Source organism: Balaenoptera borealis (genome assembly GCF_965194805.1).
Source record: "Balaenoptera borealis genome assembly, chromosome: 2".
In the NCBI taxonomy this organism is placed as follows: domain Eukaryota; kingdom Metazoa; phylum Chordata; class Mammalia; order Artiodactyla; family Balaenopteridae; genus Balaenoptera; species Balaenoptera borealis.
In genome coordinates, this window is record NC_138867.1 from 64,860,480 (window position 1) to 64,883,579 (window position 23,100).

The 23,100-nt window shown below is 42.6% G+C and overlaps 2 protein-coding genes across 11 annotated transcripts in view; both read left to right on the forward strand.

Annotated features, from left to right (window-relative positions):
• The window catches only part of CMYA5 (cardiomyopathy associated 5), a 113,415-nt gene extending 107,104 nt beyond the window's left edge, over positions 1–6,311 (forward strand). For 2 of the 3 annotated variants that reach the window (XM_082374637.1, XM_082374638.1), the window contains exons 12-13: positions 267–440; positions 5,361–6,311. In XM_082374637.1, the coding sequence (XP_082230763.1) occupies positions 267–440; positions 5,361–5,607 (421 nt within the window). In that variant the 3' untranslated portion in view covers positions 5,608–6,311. The remainder of the gene's footprint in view (positions 1–266; positions 441–5,360) is intronic. The other variant, XM_082374639.1, reaches the window with a different exon arrangement.
• A 1,295-nt stretch (positions 6,312–7,606) lies between these two features.
• Positions 7,607–23,100, forward strand: part of LOC309622445 (uncharacterized protein) — a 52,491-nt gene continuing 36,997 nt past the window's right edge. For 2 of the 8 annotated variants that reach the window (XR_014240879.1, XM_082378507.1), the window contains exons 1-2: positions 7,607–7,726; positions 10,409–10,506. Coding sequence is in view for 5 of the 8 variants with exons in the window: in XM_082378507.1 (XP_082234633.1) it covers positions 10,473–10,506 (34 nt within the window). In the remaining 3 variants the exon portion in view is untranslated. The other 6 variants (XM_082378505.1, XM_082378504.1, XR_014240878.1 and 3 more) reach the window with 5 other exon arrangements.

The following is a 23,100-nucleotide window of genomic DNA, read 5'->3' on the forward strand; positions in this document are numbered from 1 at the left end:
TTTCCTGGTTCCCAGTCCCTCCAAGAGATGCTATGTGTAATACATGTGTGTTGAGTGTGGCAGTAGAAATGCGTTAAATGCATGTTGACGGTTTGGGGAATTCTGTGGCCATCAGGTCAAGGTCGGGGGCACAATGAACAATGAATGTCTTTAGTCAAATTCCAGCAGTTTCCAAGGATAGAATCCTGCTTAAACTGTGTATACATTTATGAATGTTGGTGTTTATGAGATAAAGCCTGGCAATTCCTGATCAACTTTGCCTGCAGAATCCCATCAGTGCTGGGTGAGGAGCTGCCTGCCTGTGGCCAGCACTACTGGGAAACCACTGTCACAGACTGCCCAGCCTACCGACTGGGTGTCTGCTCCAGCTCGGCGGTGCAGGCCGGTGCCCTGGGACGAGGAGAGACCGCGTGGTACATGCACTGCTCTGAGCCGCAGAGGTAAGCCGGAGCCTGCCCCTCCCCACTTAATCAAAGTGTCATGAGTTGATGTCTAGGCAGAGGGCTCTGAGGGACCTAATAAATAACCTACCTCTCACTTCCCTGCCCAAGTTCTGAGTCAGCTGAGAAAGAAAACAAAAGACTCAACTATTTGGAGATTCAACTACTACTCTGATTACTGAGGAAGCCGGTTTTAGAGAATGTGGTTCATATGTGAAAGCAAGAATGTTTCTTATATTGCACCCTATCAACAGACAGACTTGTACCCATGCAGAGCCTTGGCCAGGCCACCTTCCCATCCTGTGGGGCAGAGTAGGTTCCTGGAGAAGGATGTGCATCTCCTCAGGAAACTCGTCAGGAAGAGTTAGGGAAACACATGCATGGCCAGTTTTTCCTTCAGAGCTCACCCCAGGGTGGGGAGAGACCACAAGGGTAAGGCTGAAAGGGCTCCCTCCACAGAGAAGTCAACAGGACTGAGGAAGAAGTGGGTCCCCAGTACCACCCCCATACCCCACTGCCGTTGGTCTATATTAAGGGTTGGCAAACTATAGCCCAACAGGCCAAATATGACCCGCTGCCTTTTTTGTAAATGCAGTTTTATTGGAACACGGTCAAGCTCATTTGTTTACATATTGCCTATGGCTGCCTTTGTGCTACAATGGCAGAGTTGACTAGTTGTAATAGAGATTGAATGGCCCCAAAGCCTAAGATATTTACTATCTGGCCCTTTACAGACAAAGTTGACTAACCTCTGGTCTATATTATTAGTGTTACCGACCTGGGTTCTTGGACTCTTTAATCAATAGAAATTGATAAGAGGCCAGACGAGGAATGCAAGCAAGGCTTTATTGGGACTCGTGCTGCAGCAGGAGAGAGCGAAAACAAGTAATAGGTACCAACGCTCGCTCCCTGAGGGGGAGTGAGCTGATCCGTTATATGGGCTGAAGGTAGGGGAGGATTGCTGGGTCAGGCGGGAGGGGTGACTTAGGTGGTCCGCCCACCCCCTTGGCGGTGCCATGGGCACGGATCATGAGCAGTACCCTGCTTTTGCTCCCAGCACCTCAGAAGTGGGAGTTGGGTTTTGGCCTTTTTGTATCTTGTTGTTCATAATTTGCCCCAACTGGACATGCATGCAGTTATTTTTAGTCCTTTATAGTTTCTTTGTATTTTGTTGCTCAAGAAGACATTTGTCCAGGTGCAAGTGCCGCAGTAAAGGGTCCCAGGTCCCAGCCTGTCTCATTAGTATTGTTTAATTGCTTGACGTGAAAAAGCTGTTAACCTGTTGTTAGATAAGGCGAGCATGTTATGAACTGAATATGCACACAAGATAGTCTAATAAAAGAGCATGAGACTGGAGCCAGGAACCTGATTTTAGTCCTGGCTCCATTCTCTACTAGCCTCCTATTGACTACTCACCAGAAGTTGGTTAATCTAATGAGCAGATCTGATGTGCCTCATCTGTCTTGTCAGGGGACAGTGATGCCTGGTCTGCTACATTTTGGGGTTGTGAGCATCACATGAAGTCAGGTACAAGGAAGAACTTAGAAATCGTAAAGAATCAAATGTGAGGAATTATTCAAATGTAATGCTTAAAAAGGAAGCAGTGCTCGCAAGTTCCCAGAAAAAGGCCCACAGATTGGGATTTTGCATATTTCTGGCTGCACATCTCTCCCTGCATCCTACTTGACAGAGTTTGATTCTCTGACATGGTTCATAAGGACACCATCTCCAAGAGCTATTTAAAGTCACATCCCATCAAGGCAGAGCCATGATGATTAATTGATATTCAGCCTCCTCCTAGAGCTGAAAAATCATTCAAACCCAGAGTTTATAATCGGTAGACTTAGAGCTGGAACTAGGTATTGATTTCATGAAAATTTCCTTAGACACTTGAACCCTTAAGAACCCAAACCAAAGACGAGAGTCCAATACAAAGTTCTAGACTCTAGAAAACAGAACTGTTCATTTCATTCAGCAGGTTCAACAACTTTGGTCTTTGGCTCTTGTGGGCCCAGGGTAGGTTCTGTAGATTCTGGGAGGAGGAGTGTGCCGTGTGTGGTCACCGCACAGAGATGTCAGGTCTTAAATGCCTCATTTCGTGTTCCAAATTAGAGCACCCTGGCCTTCAGGTTACTGAGAGTACTGCTATAGCAGACCCTCCTGTGTTTTTCCATTTTTCTCGCTTCATGATTTAAACCAAGCGGTATTACTCTTGATTCTACTTGCATCAGGCTTTAAGATGTCACAACTGGATAGGAGAAATGAAGAGAGTCTAAGGAGAAAGAATCAACGGTATTTCATCCTGTCTGTTCCTAACTTACTTCTCTAGTTCAAGGCTTTGTTTCCTTTACTAGTTTCATCCACAGCCAACATGCCTGTGCTCTTCTTCCAGTCTCCACCCACTCCAAGCCATGCTATGTGTCACAACTGGCAAATATTTCTCAAACATAATTTGCATCACGTCCCTTCCTTTTCTGCTCAAAAATCTACAACCATCTACAGTGGTGTCGACACTCAGGTGGGACCACAGTGAAGGGGGGAGCCAGGAAGAATGTGACCAGGCTGGAGTATGAGGAGTCCTGAGGCGAGTAGCCACCAGGGTGGAGAGGAGTCTGGGCTCATTCTGGGCCATCAGTGAGATTCACAGGGGTGGTCTACCCAGGTGGGAAACCTCGCACAGGTAGTTCCAGGGTCACGCAGATGTCAAGAATCAGGCTTCTGGATGACCTTTGTTTGAACAGGGACCAGCAGTCCAAAGGATAGGGAGGGAGTCAGGCCGCAGCAGATAGGCTTGGTTTCAGGCCAGAGTGCAGGTTGGAGAAGGAAGTGATGTGCTCAGTAGGAAATAGAGGCAGAAACAAGACAGGGCGAATTCCAGGCCCTGTAGAACTGGTGGGTCCAAGGCTTCAAGGAATGTCTTTCCCTCCTTGACCTCCATGGTAGCGATTAGCTCAGGGACTGACCAGGGCTGGGCCTGTGGGCACCAGGGACCTTCCAAGCAGGGTAGGGAAATGGCTTATATGGGCATTCAGAACCCTCTAGACCAGTGCTGCGCAATCACACATTCTGCAAAAATAGAAAAATGGTGTCATATGTGGCTCTTGAGCACTTGAAATGTGGTTAATAGGACTGACGAACTGAATTTTGAATTTTACTTAATTTTAATTTAAGTGGCCACATGTGCCTGGTGACTACTATATTGGACAGGGCAGGTCTAGAGCCTGGCCTCTGACTTACCTACCCAGGTAATATCCTCAAAGTCATTCACATGTCCCCTCCTAACCCGTCAATCAGATGGTGATGTTCTCCATGGCATACAGGTTTACTCTGCCACCTCATCACTGCTTCTGCTGCCCCGACGGCTTGGATTGCCTTCTCCCTTTTTTCCCCATCCAGTCCTGACCATTCTTTTTGGCTGAATGTGAGCCCATCTGCTCCCCAAGCCCCTTTTGTAAGAGCCCCAGCCTGTTCTCCATCTGTTCTCCAAGGATGAAGTTGGACAGCCCAACAACAGCCCACTGCTGTTCTCCATCATTGCCACCTGCAGCCTCTTTGTGCTTTACAGGTTCTAAAACTTCATAATGTTCTGCCATATTTCACATCAGCAAGGCACTGAAGAGGTCCTTTATCATTGTGGAAGTCTCTCTTACCTTCCATCCCCGTGAACCTCTGCCCTTTCACATGAGCTTCATTCAGCGAGGAAATTGCTAACTTGCCTTTTCCTAAATATTCCTGCACTCAAGCTTCTGGGCCTTTAAGAGAGATGTCACAGGTCTTCAAGGTCCTTGTCCTTCTCAGCCACACCAGAGTCACCCAGTTTCTCCGGCCCCAGTCTGCCCAGTGTCACTCCCACCCTCAGACCTATCATATCCACCGATCTGTCCCTCATCTCTTTTCTTCTCTTCCATCTCTCATTTATTCTCTTCTCCTGCTTTCAGGGCTCCACCCTCTGTTTCTAAGATTACCAGGAGAAAACTCCCACCTTGTGTTACTTTTTTGCATAGAGCAATTTAACTTCTTCTGTTCAGCAGTTTCTCCTTGCCAGCCTGGCCTTGAACCTTTCCTTTCACAACTAAACCAGGTCCATTAAATGTGTAAGGAAACACTTTACCAATCTGTGCTCTAAGCTGGAGTCTCAGCCTCAGCCCATGTTTAAGTCATCAACAATTTTCGTTCCTGCTCCGCAGAGTATGGGTTCCCTGGGGGCAAGGACAGTATGCTATGGTCTGCATATCCCCCAGAGGTGCAGAGGTCTAGCAAAGTACAGGACACACAGATGTGCCCAATGACTACATGTTGAACTGAATTTGTTTGAATTGAAGAAAGAAATCAAAGGCAACCCCCCACCTTGGTTGTAAGGGTGCAGAAAACACTGAGAAGATGAAAAGGAAAGTTGATTTGGGGCAGTGGGAGTGTACAAAAGATGAAGTTGGGCAAAAATAATGAAATATTTCTTAAACTTCATAAAGGTCCTTATGTAAGTTACTTACAAAATTTTTAAATGGTAAAATTAATACACTTTATGGAAGGCAAGCCCGTGGTACTTTTTAAAGTACATAGCAGCCTCAAAGGAGTTTTATTCAAAAGAATGACATACCATGAATGCGGTAGTTAAAACACGTGGGCAGTTGGGAAAGAATTAAAATGTTGAGAAAAATCACAAGGGAGGCATATGTTGGTTATTCTGGGACTGCCTCCTAATGTAGAAGGAGCAAAATTATTAAAAATACGCGTCTGTTGGGAAGAGCTATGCATTTTAGCATCTAGGAGGGATCTGGTTAAAGTATTTGGGACAATGTTATTGCAACTCATTGTGAATTGAGGTGAACAACTGCAAAATCGGTTTTCTCCAAGTGATTTTCTTTATCATGGTCCTTCAAGAGTTCCAAAGTTTTCAATTCCCATTCCATTCCATTTCAGATACACATTTTTCTACAGTGGCATTGTGAGCGATGTCCACGTGACGGAGCGTCCCGCCAGAGTGGGCATCCTACTGGACTACACCACCCAAAGGCTCCTGTTTATAAACTCTGAGACTGGACAGTTGCTCTTCATCATCAGGCACAGGTTTAATGAGGGCGTCCACCCTGCCTTTGCTCTGGAGAAACCCGGAAAATGCACTTTGCACCTGGGAATAGAGCCCCCAGATTCTGCAAGGCACAAGTGATCGTTGGCTTTTAGAGTTTGCAAGAACAAAATTCAAATGTGGGGGCTCCGTGGTTCTTTCCTGTGGGTGCTAGACATCATTCAAAACGTCTTCTGCACATTAGCGCTAGTAATAGCTCCATGCACCGTGGTTGGCACGCGAGCAAAACCACCAAGAAAACTGTGACTTTCCAGAGCGTCACGTGAGTAAAGAGGATGGAAAAAGCAACCTCCGCCTTTTGGTTTATATACGTTTGAGTTTTTCCCTAAGTTAAAAGGATTTATACCTGACTTGGGAATCAAAATAGTGAAATGGACTCCCACCTGTTTCCCTGGTAGAAGAAATCCTCAGATAGACAGGTCTGAGTGAAGGGAAGGCTGTGCTGGTGGTACATCTTCTCCGACAAGAAACGCTGGCCTTTTCCACAAGAAAAATGTCACCTCACCTCACTAAAGGATGCGGAGTCCCAATCAGCAGAGAAAGTGTTTTAACCATTCAAAGCTGATAACGAACTCTTTTGTAATCATTATATACTGTAGAACACGAGTCTCTTTTCCCTGAAATTTTAAATGTAGAAAAGTGCTAGATATTAGAAATTTCCATTTTGTTAAATAAATGGTTAGAGTCTATAAAACAAAACATGTTATGTGAACTTACTGCATGTGACTTGTGAGTCTGGCATCTCTGGACGGGACAAACTGCGAATAAAGAGCCATCACGCTGCAGTGGGTTGTGCTACCGCTCGTTTTCATGTGAGAATTTTACACATGTATGTTTTAAAATCGAAACATTTTCAGCCTATAGTTACAGACAACTACCAGAAACTGAGAATCTCTTTTTGCTAAAAATAAAATGGTGGGTCATTTTTAGATATTGTATTGAAATCTCTCAAAATCTTCCTAAAATATGTGTGCAGAGTTGATAAATCTAGAATGCCATGTTGAGATGATTGCTCTTGTTCTCCATAATATAAATACTTTGATCATACTTACAGATTTTTTTTTTTATAAGAGGCTCTTTTTTTTTTTTAATTAATTAATTAATTAATTTATGGCTGTGTTGCGTCTTTGTTTCTGTGCGCGGGCTTTCTCTAGTTGTGGCAAGCGGGGGCCACTCTTCATCGCGGTGCACGGGCCTCTCACTATCGCGGCCTCACTTGTTGCAGAGCACAGGCTCCAGACGCGCAGGCTCAGTAGTTGTGGCTCACGGGCCCAGTTGCTCCGCGGCATGTGGGATCTTCCCAGACCAGGGCTCGAAACCGTGTGCCCTGCATTGGCAGGCAGAGTCTCAATCACTGCGCCACCAGGGAAGCCCCAGATTTTTTTTTAACATTACCAATTCAGTTTTCTTACGTCGAGAGACAGTGTCCTACTTTTGGCATATATCCTGAAATCCATTGTTTAATAGCTAGCGTACCCAAACTGGATCTGTAACTGCATTAACAGAGTGCCTTCAAAGCCTTCATCATCCTGCTTTGAAATTGGAGCAGCTGCTGGGAAGAAGGGTACTTAGTGAAACAGGAGGAATAACTTGTTGCTTTATGGGAAACACTATCTTCAGTTTTTTCAAGGCTTAAAAGTGTTAATGAGGTTCTGACTGATCAGCAACCTACGGTCATTATTACTTTTTTGCTGGGAATGTAGTGTAATTCAAAACAGTAACAACAGTGGCAGCAACCACACGGAATTTAGAATTTGACTCAGTTGGCGTTCCTCCAAAAGTAGATCTCGAGGTAAAGATTTAGCGTGGGTTCTTTACACAAGAGGTGTCCGAGGAAGCATGTGTGAGGAAGTGGGGAAAGTGAGACAGGAAGGGGCAAGAGCGGATGAAGGACATGTTTTATGGGTGGATTATTACACTGTTAACACCTGGGGCTCGCTCATGCTGGGGGGACCCCCAGAAACCACTCAGAACATGCCAGAGGCTGAAATGTAAGTGCTCCTCTCCAACCCCAGTTGGTTGAGCATTGCCCCAGGGGACCCTAGGGGACATTAAATTCCCTTTCCCTGCCTTTCCAGGTTGTGTTCCTTGCAAGTTCCTGTGGTCACAAGAAAACCCTCCAAGGGCACAAGAAACATAGGTGCCTGACACAGTTGACAGTGGGCTGACAACCCTCTAATACAGCTGCTGTTGCACTCAGGTGAGCTGGGGCGAATGGGACAGGACACCAGCAGCGCCCACCATCAAGTTGGAAGCAGCTCTGGTTATCGAGGAGGAAGCCGTGTAGTAATGGGAAGAACTAGGTTCAAATCGTGATTCAGCCCTTATAGGTCAGCACGTTACGCAACTCAGATGCTTTAGTGATGTCTTTTTCTCAGGATAATTGTAAACATGAGATTAAAGAAGCATGTGAAATGGCACAGCATTTTCAGCTTATAAAACATCCTGACAGGGGATGCTGGAGACCCTCTGTGGCCAGCCCTCCACCGCCTCCCCAGTAAGTGGCCTCCTGTCTCTGACTCCGTAGCAAGTGGATGGTGGCAGGGAGGACAGTGGGGTCAGGAGATCACGTTTTAGCCGCCTTTGTCTGTTGACTGATAGGCGAGTTCCTGGTTGCTTCCTAGGGGATTATTCCAGTGCAGACAAGCAGAGTGAAGTTAATGTCATTTCCTCATGTCCTCCTCCTCCTTGCTCCTTCTTCTCTGAGTTCCATTCCCTCCTTGCCCTTCCTCTTCTCACAACACAGATCCTCAGAGAAAAGAAAGGAAGTTAGCAAATTTTGGTCAAAATTTCTCTTCTGGAAATCTGTTGATGGTTAATAACATGTATAGCCCATGCATTATCTCTTTTAATCCCCGTCAGAACCTTGCACGATAAAAATTGCCATTTTATAGATGAGGAAACCAGTCTCAGAGCAGTTAACTGACTTGTACATAGTCACAGCCGGCAGGTGGCAGAGCCCGGATTTAGATATAGCTCAGATCCTGAGCTAAGAGAATAAAATGATTATATTTTGTTTCATTTTTAATCACAGATCATTTTTTTCTACATATATGTGGTGTGTGAAAATTACGTGTGTATACATACTCTCTCACACACATACCACATGTACACATATGAATATACATGTATGCACACATACATCCATTCATATATACACATTCTCTTCCCTCCTGAATTGACTTCCTTCCCAAGTCTCTGTTTTGTTGTCAATGCTGTCATAGTCCTGGCAGACGTGGGATACCTTGATTCTTTCTTCAATACCAATGACCTTATTTAGGATTCAGAAGCATGTATAATATTCTATTTGTGGAAAAAAGACATGAAACCACATACATGAAACCACATACATGAAACCACATACATGAAACCACATACATGAAACCACATACATGAAACCACAGTGTTGCCCCTAACAGGTACAGGGCCAAAATAAAGGAGCGTGTGGGAAAAAGAAAAAAAATGAAGATGAACACTGTGGTCCTTCTCTATCTGTTTGCATACATACCTGGCAACTCTGGCTGGATACATTCTTTGTCAAAGTTAGAAATATTTTTCTGTTGGAGCAAACCAGAGCATGCGCCTGTTGTTTTTCTGGACGTGCTTCCCTAACATCCAACAGAACTAAGTATTGTACTTCATCACACCCACTTACAAAACTGTGTGCTTTCAGCACCAAGCACTAACACTTTCCCACCAGAAGCACCCTTCAGGCCGCAGAATGGCTTGTATCTGAAGTCCCTTCTCACCCTTACTGTGTTAATTATCCATTAATCATCTCTGAAAGAACTCACAGGACTGAAGCAGTTTATACTCATGGAAGAGCTTTATCACAGGCAAAGGATATGGTCCAGCCACACAGAGGCAGGATCGGCACTGAAAGGACCCTCCTATGTCAAGTGCAGTTTTCCTTGTCTGCCCACTGCTGGTATGCACAACATTTATGTGTCTCCAAGCCTCAAGCCACCAATAGGGTGTGTGTGAAGCGCCTCGGTAGCAGGAAGCCGAAGTTTTGTTTCAGGGAGGTTGGTGGGGTGCCCTCATACTGAGCTGGTCGCATACTTTCTAGCTGTGCAACTAGCCCTAAGTGTTGCAGCTCACCTCCCTGACCCCTAAAGCCTCCACCAAAGCCAGTGCCTAAGATAAATCCAATAATTACCACTAAACGATGCTGACATTCTGATACATCCCGCTCCGAAACAACTGATGGACCCATGGTTACAGAATGTCACTTGTTTTTAGTTAATAGAGTCCATGGCATTAGGCAAGGATCAATAACTGTGTGGATACACACGTGGTCAATTAAGACTAGTGGGAATGAACCCATGCTAGGCACTTACTGGCCTGAGTTCCGGAGCCCAGCTGCTGGGGGATGTTTTCAAAATAATAATAGTAAGAGCTGAGTGCCTCCGCTGTCGATAGCCGTCCCCTCGTATCTCTGATTTGGTGACTACTAGGGAGTGATCCAGGGCGCAGCCCTGAGCTGAATGAAGTTCGACCTGATTTCCAGCCCACTTCACAGTGCCAGGGGCGGGCAGGGTTGGGTAGGGGGGAGGACATATTTCTGTACAGTTTTCAGAGTAGCAGATCAACATCTCTCATTTTCCTTTACTACCCTCATAGTGTGTGTGGTTGTACCCCTCTTTTATGTGCCCCTGTTTTGATCTTAACTCTATCTATGCTGTTTGTTTTCTGTAATCAATATCAGTAATTTCAGGTGCCCAAATAGCATATGAACTGTGAGAATACTTTGCCAATAGTTGGAGGATTGAGAATGTTTAACTTGGAACAAAGACAAGTTAAGGAAGGAAATAAGAGGTCTTCAAAGACTTGAAGGGCTGTTATATGGAAGGAATAGGCTTATTTTGATTTTTACTTCCAGGACAAGTGGGTAGAAGTCCCAGGGCTGAGGAATTTGGTTCAAGAGAAGGGAGAACACCCCATCAATGACAGCTGGCTCAGAGACATGCTGCTTAGCAGGTAATGAGCACTCAGAGTCAGGCTGAAAGATCAACCATCTGGAATATTAAAGAGTATATTCTTGCTTTGAGTTCCAGATCCATCGTTTTTAAACTATGTTCCTGGGGTACTGGGATTCCCCAGAGGGGCCTGAGGGCCAACGTGGGATCCAATGGGAAAGCCAAGTGGGCATAAATTCAAACCTCTGTCCCTTTCCATCACAGTGGCTCAGTTTTATTCTGTTTTACCTGCTGGGTTCTATATAATAGTTTATTTGATGAACAGGTTTCTATGGTTAAATAAAGTTTTAAAAGTAGATAACCACTGAGATTCAAGTCTGAATTCTGTGATGCAGAATTCACTTTAGGGACCCCAAAGTCCCTAAATCTCTCATTCTCTCCGAGTCCCTTTTCTTTTACTATCCAAATACTGATATTATATTGATTGCAAGAAATTCTGATTCCTATGTCAAATTTCCAAGAATTTCTCTAAATGATTACATTCTCCTTGTTGACATCTCTGTCCTCCAAATTCTCCTCCACCACCCCTAGCCACCTCCCCACTACTTCTTCATGCTTCCCTGGTCCCATTTGACCTTCACCATCCAAAACATTGACATAGTCTCCATTGATTCCTTAAGGCAGTGCTAACACAAGGCTGACATTGGTAGCGGTTAACATAGCTTCTGTTGAAGACTTGGGGTTAATAAGGGAAATTTCTTCATAGATTATGAGACAAAATAAAACTGAATGTGAAGCATCTCATGTTGCCAGGAGCCCCCTCTGATACCTTCTTCAGCCCAGTCTTCCAGACATATTGAACAGACAAACCTCTCCATTCTACTTTATTCTTTAAGTTTCTAGCTCTGTTTAAACTTTGTTTTTTTCAGATCAGCCAGTGCAACTGGAAAGCATAAAAATAAAAACACTTCTCTTACCAATGTAGACACATTTGTAATAGACTGAGAGCAAAATTGTGCCCTCCTATCTCAGCCTCTTCTATCCTGCCCAGACTTTAGGCCTTTCTTTGCAGAACTAAAAGGTCCATTAAATGCAATTCCCTGAACCAAAGAGCACTTCTTTTCCAAAGGTGAATTTGGCCATTACTCCTTAGAATGGTTTTAGAATCCCTTAGAATCTTCCCTTTCGTGGATTTCTGTACAAACTAGCTAATAATTGAAAATCCTTTCTCAACCTAACCCGAGCTCCCAGACTTCGTGTTGGGCTGCCCAACACCACGGAGGACCTTACTACATGTTAGGCACTTCAGGGAGAATGATACACTTCCAGAGTCAACATGTTATTTGAGGACTTTGTAACTTTGGGGGCCTCAGGAAAAATAAATAGGAAAAAGGAAAATGGGGAAGGAGAAGCACATTTCATTCATTCAACACAGATTTATTGAGTACTTACTATGGGTCAGGTGCTATTCTAGACCCTGGCAAAATGGCAGTCATCAAATCAGACAAAATCCCTGCTTGCAAGGAGCTTATATTCTAGTGGAGGAAGACAGACAATAAACACATACATAGTATGTCAGTGGGGAATAAGAATTAGGAAGAAAAATAAATCAGGGTAAGAGAATGAAGAGTAAAAGGAGGCAGGTACTGCTATATATTGTAGGTATGACGGGACAGCATCTCTAGTAAGGTGATATTTGAATAAAGACCTAAATAAAGTGAGGGAACAGGTCATGTGGATATCTGCAGAGCCATAGTGTTCCCCACAGAAAGAACAGCAAGTGTAGAGGTCCTGAGGCAGCAGCATGGGGGTGTGTTAAAAGACCAGTGAGGAGGCCATGGGACTGGAGTGGAATAATCAAGGAGGAGAGAATGCTATGGTTGCAGACAGTAGCTGGGGACCAGTTCATAATGCCCTTAAAGGCCAAGTAAGGACTTTAGGTTGTATTCTGGGTGAGTTAACAAGAAGTAACAGGTATGAGGAGTAATGCAATGGCAGTCTCAAAGAACTGGCTTTTCACTTGTTTGGGTATTGCGTTTTTCAGCATTAAACAGGATGTTTCATAAAGGTCCCCTGGGCTGGCCTTTGCCAGCTCTCAGCTCCTGCAAAGTAAGGGCCTGGTGTGTGGGTGGGAGAGAAGAAAAGGTGTTCTCTGTCCCCTTCTCAGCTCTGTCCAGGAACCCTGGGGCCCTGCTCGCTCCCTGCTTCTAGGGGAGCAGCCCTGCTGACTAGCTGCCTTTAGAACCAGCCTCGTGCAGAACTGTGGGGAAAAACTGCTATTGTACCTGGGCTGACTTTGTGTTGAACTGAGTCTGTTTACCCTCAATGAAAAGTTGGCAACCACCAAAGATGGAGACATACAAGCAAATTTGAAGGAAATGTTTCATGTCTTTTCAGCTGCATGAATTTGCAGTTACAGGGAAAATGAGATAATGACGTCATCCAGGGAGTTGCCTGGCCAAACGGGGCCTCAAACAGGGCCTCACAGGTGTGTATATAAGTGTGTATGTGAGTGTGTTTGTGTGTGCATCTGTATGTTGTGCATATTTCATATGTGTGTGTATGTGTGTGTGGGCATGTGTGTGTATGGGGGAAGGGCCTGGTTTTCCCAGGTTAGAATTGTCATTACAATTCAGGGCTGGTTTTCCCACTGAAGATCTAGGAATTGGATTGGTCAGAGCTCCAAAGGTTGTCAGTTCCACAGGGATTCACCCACATTAATCAAGTCCACAGAAGACTGATTGATAATTTAGGATGCCAATCACTTAATCTATAATGAGAAACCAAATTGCCAAAGGGGCTGGAGAACATACATCTCTGGTCAGAGGATTCTCTCTCTAGGCCCCTGAGCTCCAAGACCTGCGGGTACCCACCATGGTCAGTGTTGGGCTGCACATACTACCTGTGGCTCTTTACCTCTCAAATCCCACATGCTCAGGAGAACTGACAGATTTTTACATGGGAAGCTCTGTGTAAGTCAAAAGATTGTTTGGTTATGTGGAAAGCAAGGCAAGTTATGTGCAAGATCTTAATGGTCAGCATTATTAAACTGCCATGACCAGCCATGGGCCCAAATATTTGGGTTTGCTGCTCCATGTACTTTCTCCTTGCATCATCCCTGAGGATTTTTCCCTGAGAAAATCCTTGTCCTTTGGGGGTTTTATCTATTCAGTCCAAATTCTTATACTCACAATTTAAAAAAAAAAGAGGATGCCTTAAGGGCATTTTCCAGGCTCTAGTGTTTTTTTTTTTCATTTGGTGAATACTTGATTAGATTTCTAGACCCTGTTCCTCCTGCTTTTGATCTGAAAAAATATCATGCCTGTTAGATGACCATTGCAAATGATAGAACATCTTCTATTATGTCAAGATCTTACCAATTTAATAGTCAGAAGGAAACCACACTTGAAAGTTGTTATGTGACATCTCACTGTCTCTCCTGTGGACTGACTGCATGTGGGGGGAGGAGGAGGACACTCATTGAAGGATTTGTTGTAACTGATGAGAGTGGGTTAGAACACAGATCATCATGTAGATCTGTGTTGAGAGAGACATGGCTCTGCTCCTTCACAGTGTGTGACTTTGGGCAAATTGTTTAGCCTCCTTTAGAGTCCTCATTGTAAGGAAGGAACAGTACTAGTTATTATGTCATAAGGTTGTTCATTTATTCATTCATTTATTTGAGAACTAATTAAGTTGCCAGGCACTGCCATAGGTACTAGGGATCCAGCAGTGAGCAAAACAAATAGCCCTGCCCACAGGAAGTTCACATTCTAGTGAGAGGAACAACACACAATAAAGAAGATAAATAAGTAAACTGTTTAGTATCAGAAAGTGATAAGTGCTATAAAAAAAAATAAAGCAGGGAAGGGTTGTTGTGTCATGTAAATGAAAGAATTAACGTATGTAAAATTTTTAGCAGAGTGCCAGCATATGACAATAGCAAAGATTTTACCTGTTATTAATTCAGCTATAATGCAGGGACTTATTACAATCAAAGAGCCTAGTGCACCCCTCAGAAAAGCAGAGTGTCCTCACACACCCCTTGGCATGCTCTCCATGGCATACTATCCATGGCCATTGTATCTCCAATGAAAGTTTAATATTTTCCTGTTTTTACTCATTGCAAACATTCAGGGAAAGTATTTAGAGCAAAAGATAAATTATCCTTAATTTCACCACTCAGAGGGAAGCAATGTTAACATTTGGTGTGTGTCCTCCTAGGCTCTTCTCTTTTTTCCCTTGTACGCACGTGCGCGCACGCATACACACACACATGCTTTAAAAAATGTAAATAAAATCACTGTTACATAGTCTGCTCTTGTTACTTAAAGCTATGTCATGAACATCTTCTCACATCAACAAACAGATTCACATCACTATTTTAATGCCCAAATGTAGTCCACGGGAAAGATGGATCATAGACTACTCAACCAGTTCATTATTGATAGGTATTCAATAGACCTCCAAGTTTTCATTTCTATAAAAGTCTGGTTTTAAAGGCACCAACTTCACTATGTGGCCTAGAGTTTTTCTTGAATTTGTCACGGGAAATTGTGTATTGTTTCCATATTTACTGTGAACTTGAACCAGTTTGTATAAACCCAGTTGGGAAGACTGAATAGAGACTCCTTGATGGTGCAAGCTTAGTGCCCAGCTTTATTTAGAGTCAATTCAATATATTACATTTAACTATGTTCAATTTGAGTATGTATTTTTTAACATCTACCATATCAAGATACCACACTGATTCCTGCTGGGAACGAAGATGAGTAAGACGCGATCCCCACCTTCAAGGAGGCCAGGGCAGGAGCACAGAGATCTAATGAGCATATAGGCTGAAGAATCATGGGGTACAAAGCAGGGAGAGAACATATCTTGTGACCAAGTAATATTAGTTTTACACACTAGCGTGTTGAATAAGCAAGACTCCAGAGGTATAGTCATAAAAGATATTTTATTTTTGTCTCCTTGTGCCTTTTTAAATTTATTCAGTGGAAAGAAGTTCTAAGTGAAAGTGTAGGCAGAGGAACTTGGGAGGGCTTAGGTGGGCTTTCTTACAAGAAATGCCTGCGCTAAGACCTGATGGCTGAATAGGAGTTGGCCAGATTGAAGGGAGTGGGTTATGGAGGCAAGAGGAGGGGAGAGGAGAGTGTGCCTGACGTAGAGTAAAGGTGAGGAGGTGAGAAATAGCCTGATGCCTGAGAGGGACTCAAAGATCAGTGTAGCTCTTGGGGATGGGGGGAAGGAGGGAGGCAGAAGGAGTGGCTTTGGGGATGACTCTAGGGCATGGCAGTGGAGGGCTCCTGTGGGGGAGAGATTGTCTCTGAAGACCCTAGGTTTTAGCTTAGGGCCCCGTACAAATCGGGTGTTAAATAAATGTTGTTGAAAGTGAAGTCTGAAAATCATATAGAGTTTTGGTTCTTCTTTAACACAATTTCCCTTCTCACCATTCAGAATCACTGTGTGTCAACTTCCTACTTCTCTCCACTTGAAAATTTGAGGGCTGTCTCCAAACAGTCCTTGGATTGTAAGTCAGAAGGAGAAAAATGTTTGGGTCCTTCAAGCAGAAGCTCCAAACAGAGTCTGTTTGCCGGTCACCTAGTTTTCTCAATGACTGGAGGTGAGTGAAGGATTGAAACCTCAAGGTCAAGCATTATCACCCAGATAGGGAGAATAAACCTGACTCGTTCAAAACACAGGCTATTTCAAAGGTCGTTTTCTAAGGAAAAAAATGTTGATCAACGGCATTTTTCAGGAAATCACCTCTGTTGAAATATTTATAATGCTTTTTACTTGTCTTCTTTCAGTGAATTAAACTATAACTAAGCTTATTTCTTGATTTGCATTTCTCCTTAATTATTCTGAGCTAAGTTCTACCCTGCAGAGCTCCAGAAAATGGATAAAATATGCATTTGAGCGTTGAACAGCAGCAGCAGACACCTACACACCAGCCCTGGCTGTGTGGGATGCTGCCATTTTCCCCAAGTCATTTCAGGTCAGAAACACCTCTGCTCCCAAAGAGTAGCATTTAGGGGGCCCCCACACAAAGTCTTTGCGTGCACCTTATAATGTGAGAAGTGGGGAGCCGTGCATTGTTCTGCACTCTCCCAAGAATAAGTTTGGGGCTACCTTTTTGCCCCTATAGGCATAGAAATGAGTCTCTAGTTATTCAGCCCAATGGGAAACCCTGTGAATTACCTCTACGGGGCTTGAAGTTCAAAATCGGAAAATTATTTTTGCTTTGTTCCCATTCAATTAGAGCTTTCTTTTTATTTTATTTTTAAAATTTTCAAATATAATTTTATTTATTTTTTTATACAGCAGGTCCCTATTAGTCATCAATTTTATACACATCAGTGTATACATGTCAATCCCAATCTCCCAATTCATCCCACGACCACCACCACCCCCCCGTGCTTTTCCCCCCTTGATGTCCATACGTTTGTTCTCTACATCTGTGTCTCTGTTTCTGCCCTGCAAACTGGTTCATCTGTACCATTTTTCTAGGTTCCACATATATGCGTTAATATACGATATTTGTTTTTCTCTTGCTGACTTACTTCACTCTGTATGACAGTCTCTAGATCCATCCACGTCTCAACAAATGACCCAATTTCGTTCCTTTTTATGGCGGAGTAATATTCCATTGTATATATGTACCACATCTTCTTTATCCATTCGTCTGTCGATGGGCATTTAGGTTGCTTCCATGACCTGGCTATTGTAAATGGTGCTGCAATGAACATTGGGGTGCATGTGTCTTTTTGAATTATGGTTTTCTCTGGGTATATGCCCAGTAGTAGGATTGCTGTATCATATGGTAATTCTATTTTTAGTTTTTTAAGGAACCTCCATACTGTTCTCCACAGTGGCTGTACCAATTTACATTCCCACCAACAGTGCAAGAGTATTCCCTTTTCTCCACACCCTCTCCAGCATTTGTTGTTTGTAGATTTTCTGATGATGCCCATTCTAACTGGTGTGAGATGATACCTCATTGTAGTTTTGATTTGCATTTCTCTAATAATTAGTGATGTTGAGCATCTTTTCATGTGCTTCTTGGCCATCTGTATGTCTTCTTTGGAGAAATGTCTATTTAGCTCTTCTGCCCATTTTTGGATTGGGTTGTTTGTTTTTTTAATATTGAGCTGCATGAGCTGTTTATATAATTTGGAGATTAATCCTTTGTTGATTCGTTTGCAAATATTTTCTCCCATTCTGAGGGTTGTCTTTTCGTCTTGTTTATGGTTTCCTTTGCTGTGCAAAAGTTTTGAAGTTTCATTAGGTCCCATTTGTTTATTTTTGTTTTTATTTCCATTACTCTAGGAGGTGGATCAAAAAAGATCTTGCTGTGATTTATGTCAAAGAATGTTCTTCCTCTGTTTTCCTCTAAGAGTTTGATAGTGTCCGGTCTTACATTTAGGTCTCTAATCCATTTTGAGTTTATTTTTGTGTATGGTGTTAAGGGGTGTTCTAATTTCATTCTTTTACATGTATAGAGCTTTCTTTTTAAAAATAACCTTAATACTTATCACTGTGGAACTTTTGGAAACTATGGAAAGTGATGACTAAAATAAACAGTATGCACAATTCCACAGATCTAGACTCAGTTGGTAGGTTCTTTGATTTTGGGCCTTTTGCCTTCTGCCTTCCTCAAATGCAGATGCAATGCCTAGAGGTATCACAGGCATCTTGCAACCTTGAGGATGAAATTCACATGGTGAGCATGAAGGAGCATAAAGATGGGAGCCGGGATCCTCAACAACATTGTTGAGACAACATTCCCATTCTTTAGTGCCTACTTCTAAACTTTGTGTGGCTTGAGTTAAATAAACCTCTACCCTTTTAAGCCATTAAAATAGCTTTCATTTTGAAGTACATTCAGAAAATGAATCACAAGTTTACAGCATGATGAATTTTTTTCAAAGCTGATATGCGTATAGTCATGTATGCTATTAATCCATGTGTAGACATCTAATATATGTATATTAAGAAAAAGACCATTACAATAATTGATTCCCAGTCACTCCCACTTCCTTAGGTAACCAGTATCTGCAAGTAACCATAAATTAGTTTTTTCAACTTCATGTGAATGGAATCATAATATTTTTTTTCTTTGTTTTTGGCTTCTTCTGCTCAACATTATATTTGTGAGATTTATCCATGCTGTTGTTTGTAGCATTATTTGTTCATTCTCTTTGCTATACAGTAGTACAATTTATAAATGCACTAATTTATTTATTCATCTGCTGTTGGTGGACATTTGAGTTGTTTCCAGTTTGGGGCTATTACTAATGGTACTGCTATGAACATTCTGGTACCTATCTTTTAGTGAGTATGTTTACCCTTTCTGCTGGGTAAATACCTAGGAACAGAATTGCTGGGTTGTGGCATGCCTATGTTCAGCTTCAGTAGACACTGCCAAAATGTTTCCAAAGTTGAGTTCCAACCAGCACTGTGTGAGAGTTTCAGTTGTTTCATATCTTTGTTACCACTTGGTATTATTTGTCTATTTCTCTTTAACTGTTGGTTATATAGTGGTACCACATTATGGTTTAAATTTGCATTTCCCTGATGGCTATAGAAGATGAATATCTTTGTATATATTTATTGATTTATTGGCCATTTGGGTATCTTTTTAAATTTCTGTTCAAATCTTTTGCCCACTTTTCTATTATGTTGTCTGTCTGCTTGTTTGGTAGGATTCCTGTATATATTCTGAATATGAGTTCTTTGCTGGATATATGTTTTGCAAGCCCCCCAATGTTTTGTAGCTTAATTTTTCACTCTCTTAGTGATTTTTGATAAACCAAAGTTTATTTTAGTAAAATTCAATTTATCTTTTTTTCTTTACCATTAGTTTTTGTGTTCAGTATAAGAAAGCTTTGCCTACCTTACCCCTGTAGTCATAGAGAGATTTTCGTATGTTTCTTTTTAAAAGTTTTCCTGTTTTATTCTAGCTTTCACATTTAGGTTACATATATAGATACTGATTTTCATATATGCTATAAGGTAGAAATCAAAATGCAGTTTTTCCCTCATGGACAAAGAATTGATCCAGTCCCATTCATGAAGTATCATCCCTTCCCCAGTGCACTGCAAAGTCACCTTTGTCAGCTTAAGCCATTTCAAATTGTTTTTTGTTGTTACCAGCAGCCAGAGAATCCCATCTGATGTATGTGTATGAGTGTGTATGCAATATTTTCCTTCATATCCTTAAATATTCATTGAGTATAATTTTTAATATGTGGTAAATATTCCATTATAATGATGTAGCATCATCTATTTAACCAATAATCTGATGTTGGACATTTGTTTCCAACTTGTAGTTATTGTAAATGATTCTAAAATGAGTATCCTTGTCTATAAATATTTGCACATACATCTCATTATTTTCTTTCAGTAAGTTCTAGAAATGGAATTATGAGTTAAAATGTACAAATTTTTAAAGCCTTTTGATAGATACTGCCAAATCAACATAGAGTTAAACACAACCTGAAAAAAGAAGCATGTGGACAATGTGCTTTTAAAGTACTGTAATCCTTCAGTAGAGAAGCTGATAATACCACCTTTAAAATACAAATATATTTATTTAACTTTTTTTCTAATAAATTTCACTGATTTTTTTCTACTATTTACCTTCCTAATGACAATAGAATTCAGCAGATTGGAAATTACTTGCCCTAAATGTGAGATTGGCTGTCTGGGGATACAAAAAAATTTCAACATAAAAGCCTGCCTATTTATTTCTAGTACTTGAAGCTTAGAATGCAAGCAATGGGAGCAGGTAGTCCTTATATTCATAACAGTATCCCTGCTGTCTCTTTCAGTTCATAGAGTCCTTTTTTCCTTTATTTTGCTGTTGCCATTTTCTTTTCTTTCGTAGGCTATAGAGGATGCAGGAATGGCATGGACATAATACGGTGTTTTGGAGGCATGGAGGACTTGATTGGCGGGGGGAAGGGAGAGGTGGTGGTAGGAAACTGCTCCTGAATACCGTAGCCCACAATTCTTTGAGGAAAGGAGAGATGGAGGAAAGGAGAAGCAGCATCAGGGGAGGTGGAGTTCCCACTCTAAAGGGATTATGAAAGACTTAGAAAGACTGCACACTAACTGTAGTCACCTCTGCTCAGACCTAGCAGACTGAGCCAAAGGTGCCACCATGGCTATTTCTGCAGAGTTTCACAAAAGAGACCCTTCTGAATTAGAGAAGGGGATTCTCGGGTGCCATGGTGATGTAGGGTTTAGTGGGAGGGCTCTGACTTACCTTCACAAAGGTGGGGATTTATTCTTCCAAGCAAAGTCAAAACTGTATCCCTTAAGGTTCAGGAACAGGGTCTTTGTGAGTAGATTTGGACGGCTGAGAAGGGCCAGCTGGAATGTAAGCCACAGCGACAGTGCCTGACCCTCTAACACTTGCAAGTCTGCCGCTGCCTCCTGGGCTGGCCCAGAGAAATCTGTCTGGCCCCAAAGGAAGGGCCCTTATGTGGTTTGTGCCGGATCTAAAACAATGGTGGTTGGGTAATAATTATAAGCACTGGGGAGGAAACTGTTCTTTTACATTTCTGACTGAGGAAGGTGATGGGGCAGCCTGAGAGCTCCCGGAGGAACTGGAGGTGTGTATACCTTTCAGGAGGGGCTCATCCACCTCCACTGACCATCTGGGAAGGCACCTGGGCCTGTAGGAGTTGGAACCCTAAAAGGAAGAGAAGGAAATGGATGCTTTGGGGAGGGTTTCCCCAGGGGGCTTCATGTGTTCTGGCAGACAAGTCAAACCATGGCCAGACTTCAACAATCTTTGAATAAACATCTCCATTTTCATGCCTTTGTACTTTCTGTTGTATTGTTATTGTTGCTATTGTTTGTTTGTGTTTACTTTCTTCATAATGTCCCTTTAGAAAGATTTTTGTCTTGGCCAAAGAAATTTGAAGAAAAAAATAGTTTCAGACTGTTGTAGGTTGACTTGTGTCTCAAAAATGTACGTTGACGTCCTAAGCCTGGTGCCTATGAACATGACCTTATTTTGGAATAGAGTTTTTGCAGATATTGTCAACTGGAGTCGGGTGGGCCCTAAATCCAGTGAGTGGAGAAATTCACCCACAGGGAAGAGGCCCATGTGAAGATGCAGGCAGGGGTTGGAGTGGTGCATCTAAAAGTCAACATGTGCCAAGGATTGCTGGTAACCAGCAACCACCGGGCGCTCAGAAGAGGCAGGGAGAAATTCTCCTCTAGAGCTTAGGGGGGAGCATGGCCCTGCTGACACCCTGGTTTCAGACTTCTGCCCTCCAGCCTGTGAGAGAACACAGTCCTGTTGTTTTAAGTCTCCCAGTGTGTGGGAATTTGCTATGGCAGCCCCAGGACATTCATGCGCAGGCCGTGAGGCTTAGAGCACCCCTGCTGTGGTGAGTGACACAGGAGATCTGAGCAAATATGCGGGTGGAGCAAAGACAGAACTGCACTTAGCTACAGAATGGTTCTTGCCTATAGCATTCCCTTACAGCTTGACTTACCCTCGTCACATACGGGGTGGGGGGGGGGATTCAGAGGCGCTGAGACCTTCCAAGGCACATTATGTAGATCTAGTTGGACTTTAACTTTTTAAAAATTTTGGTGAAAAGCATATAACATACATTTACAGTCGTAACAATCTTTAAATGTGTGATTTAGGGATAAGTATATAGCAGTCTCCCCCTTATCCGCGGTTTTTGCTTTCTGTGGTTTCAGTTACCCATGGTCACCTGCGGTCTGAAAATGTTAAATGGAAAATTCCAAAAATAAACAATTCATAAATTTTAAATTGCATGCCATTATGCATAGTATGAGGAAATCTCATGCCATCCTGTTCTATCCCTCCCGTGACAACGATCAGATCAACTGTCAAGGTAACACTTTATTTAATAACGGCCCAAAGTGCAAGAATAGTGATGCAGGCAATTCAGATATTCTTTTTCATGCCTAATTTATAAATTAAACGTTATCATAGGTGTGTCTGTATAGGAAAAAGCATAGTATATACAGGGTTCAGTACTGTCTGTGGTTTCAGGCATCACTGGGGATCTTGGACTGTATCCCCCTCAGGCGGGGGGAACTAACTGTATTCACTTTGTTGTGGTACCTGAACTTTTTTTAGTGTCAGCAGATAAATACTTTTAAAAAGTGATTGAAGTACAATTATTCTCACTCTTCACTCCCTAAACACTGATTATAAGCCTGAGTCTTAGTGATGATTGTCTCTCTCTTAAGGGTACAAAGTTTACATTGAATCAAGCAGGTTAATATGAGATTGTGGATTTTGAAGTTACAATGAGGTTATCTCTTAGCAACTAATCTTAAAGCCAATGTCATGCTTCATTTGAAATTGTTTGTTATATTGGCTTTGGTCAATCAATGCTAGGCTTAAAAAATAAGAGAGAATGTGTGGGGTGTTCTTGCTCCCTTATGATAAATATTGTGACTACTCAAGGATGTTGCTGTGGACGATGGGATGTAGAATTCAATCAGTCTGGCACAGTACCCACCGCTTTCCAGAATGAGGAGATCGTTGACAGTCAGAGGAAGAAAGGCTTTGTGGAGGAAGTGTCATCAGAGCTGACCTTCAGGAACAAGTCCAATGTTGTCACAGGCAACCCTGGGTTAGTTATTACAGAAAGGG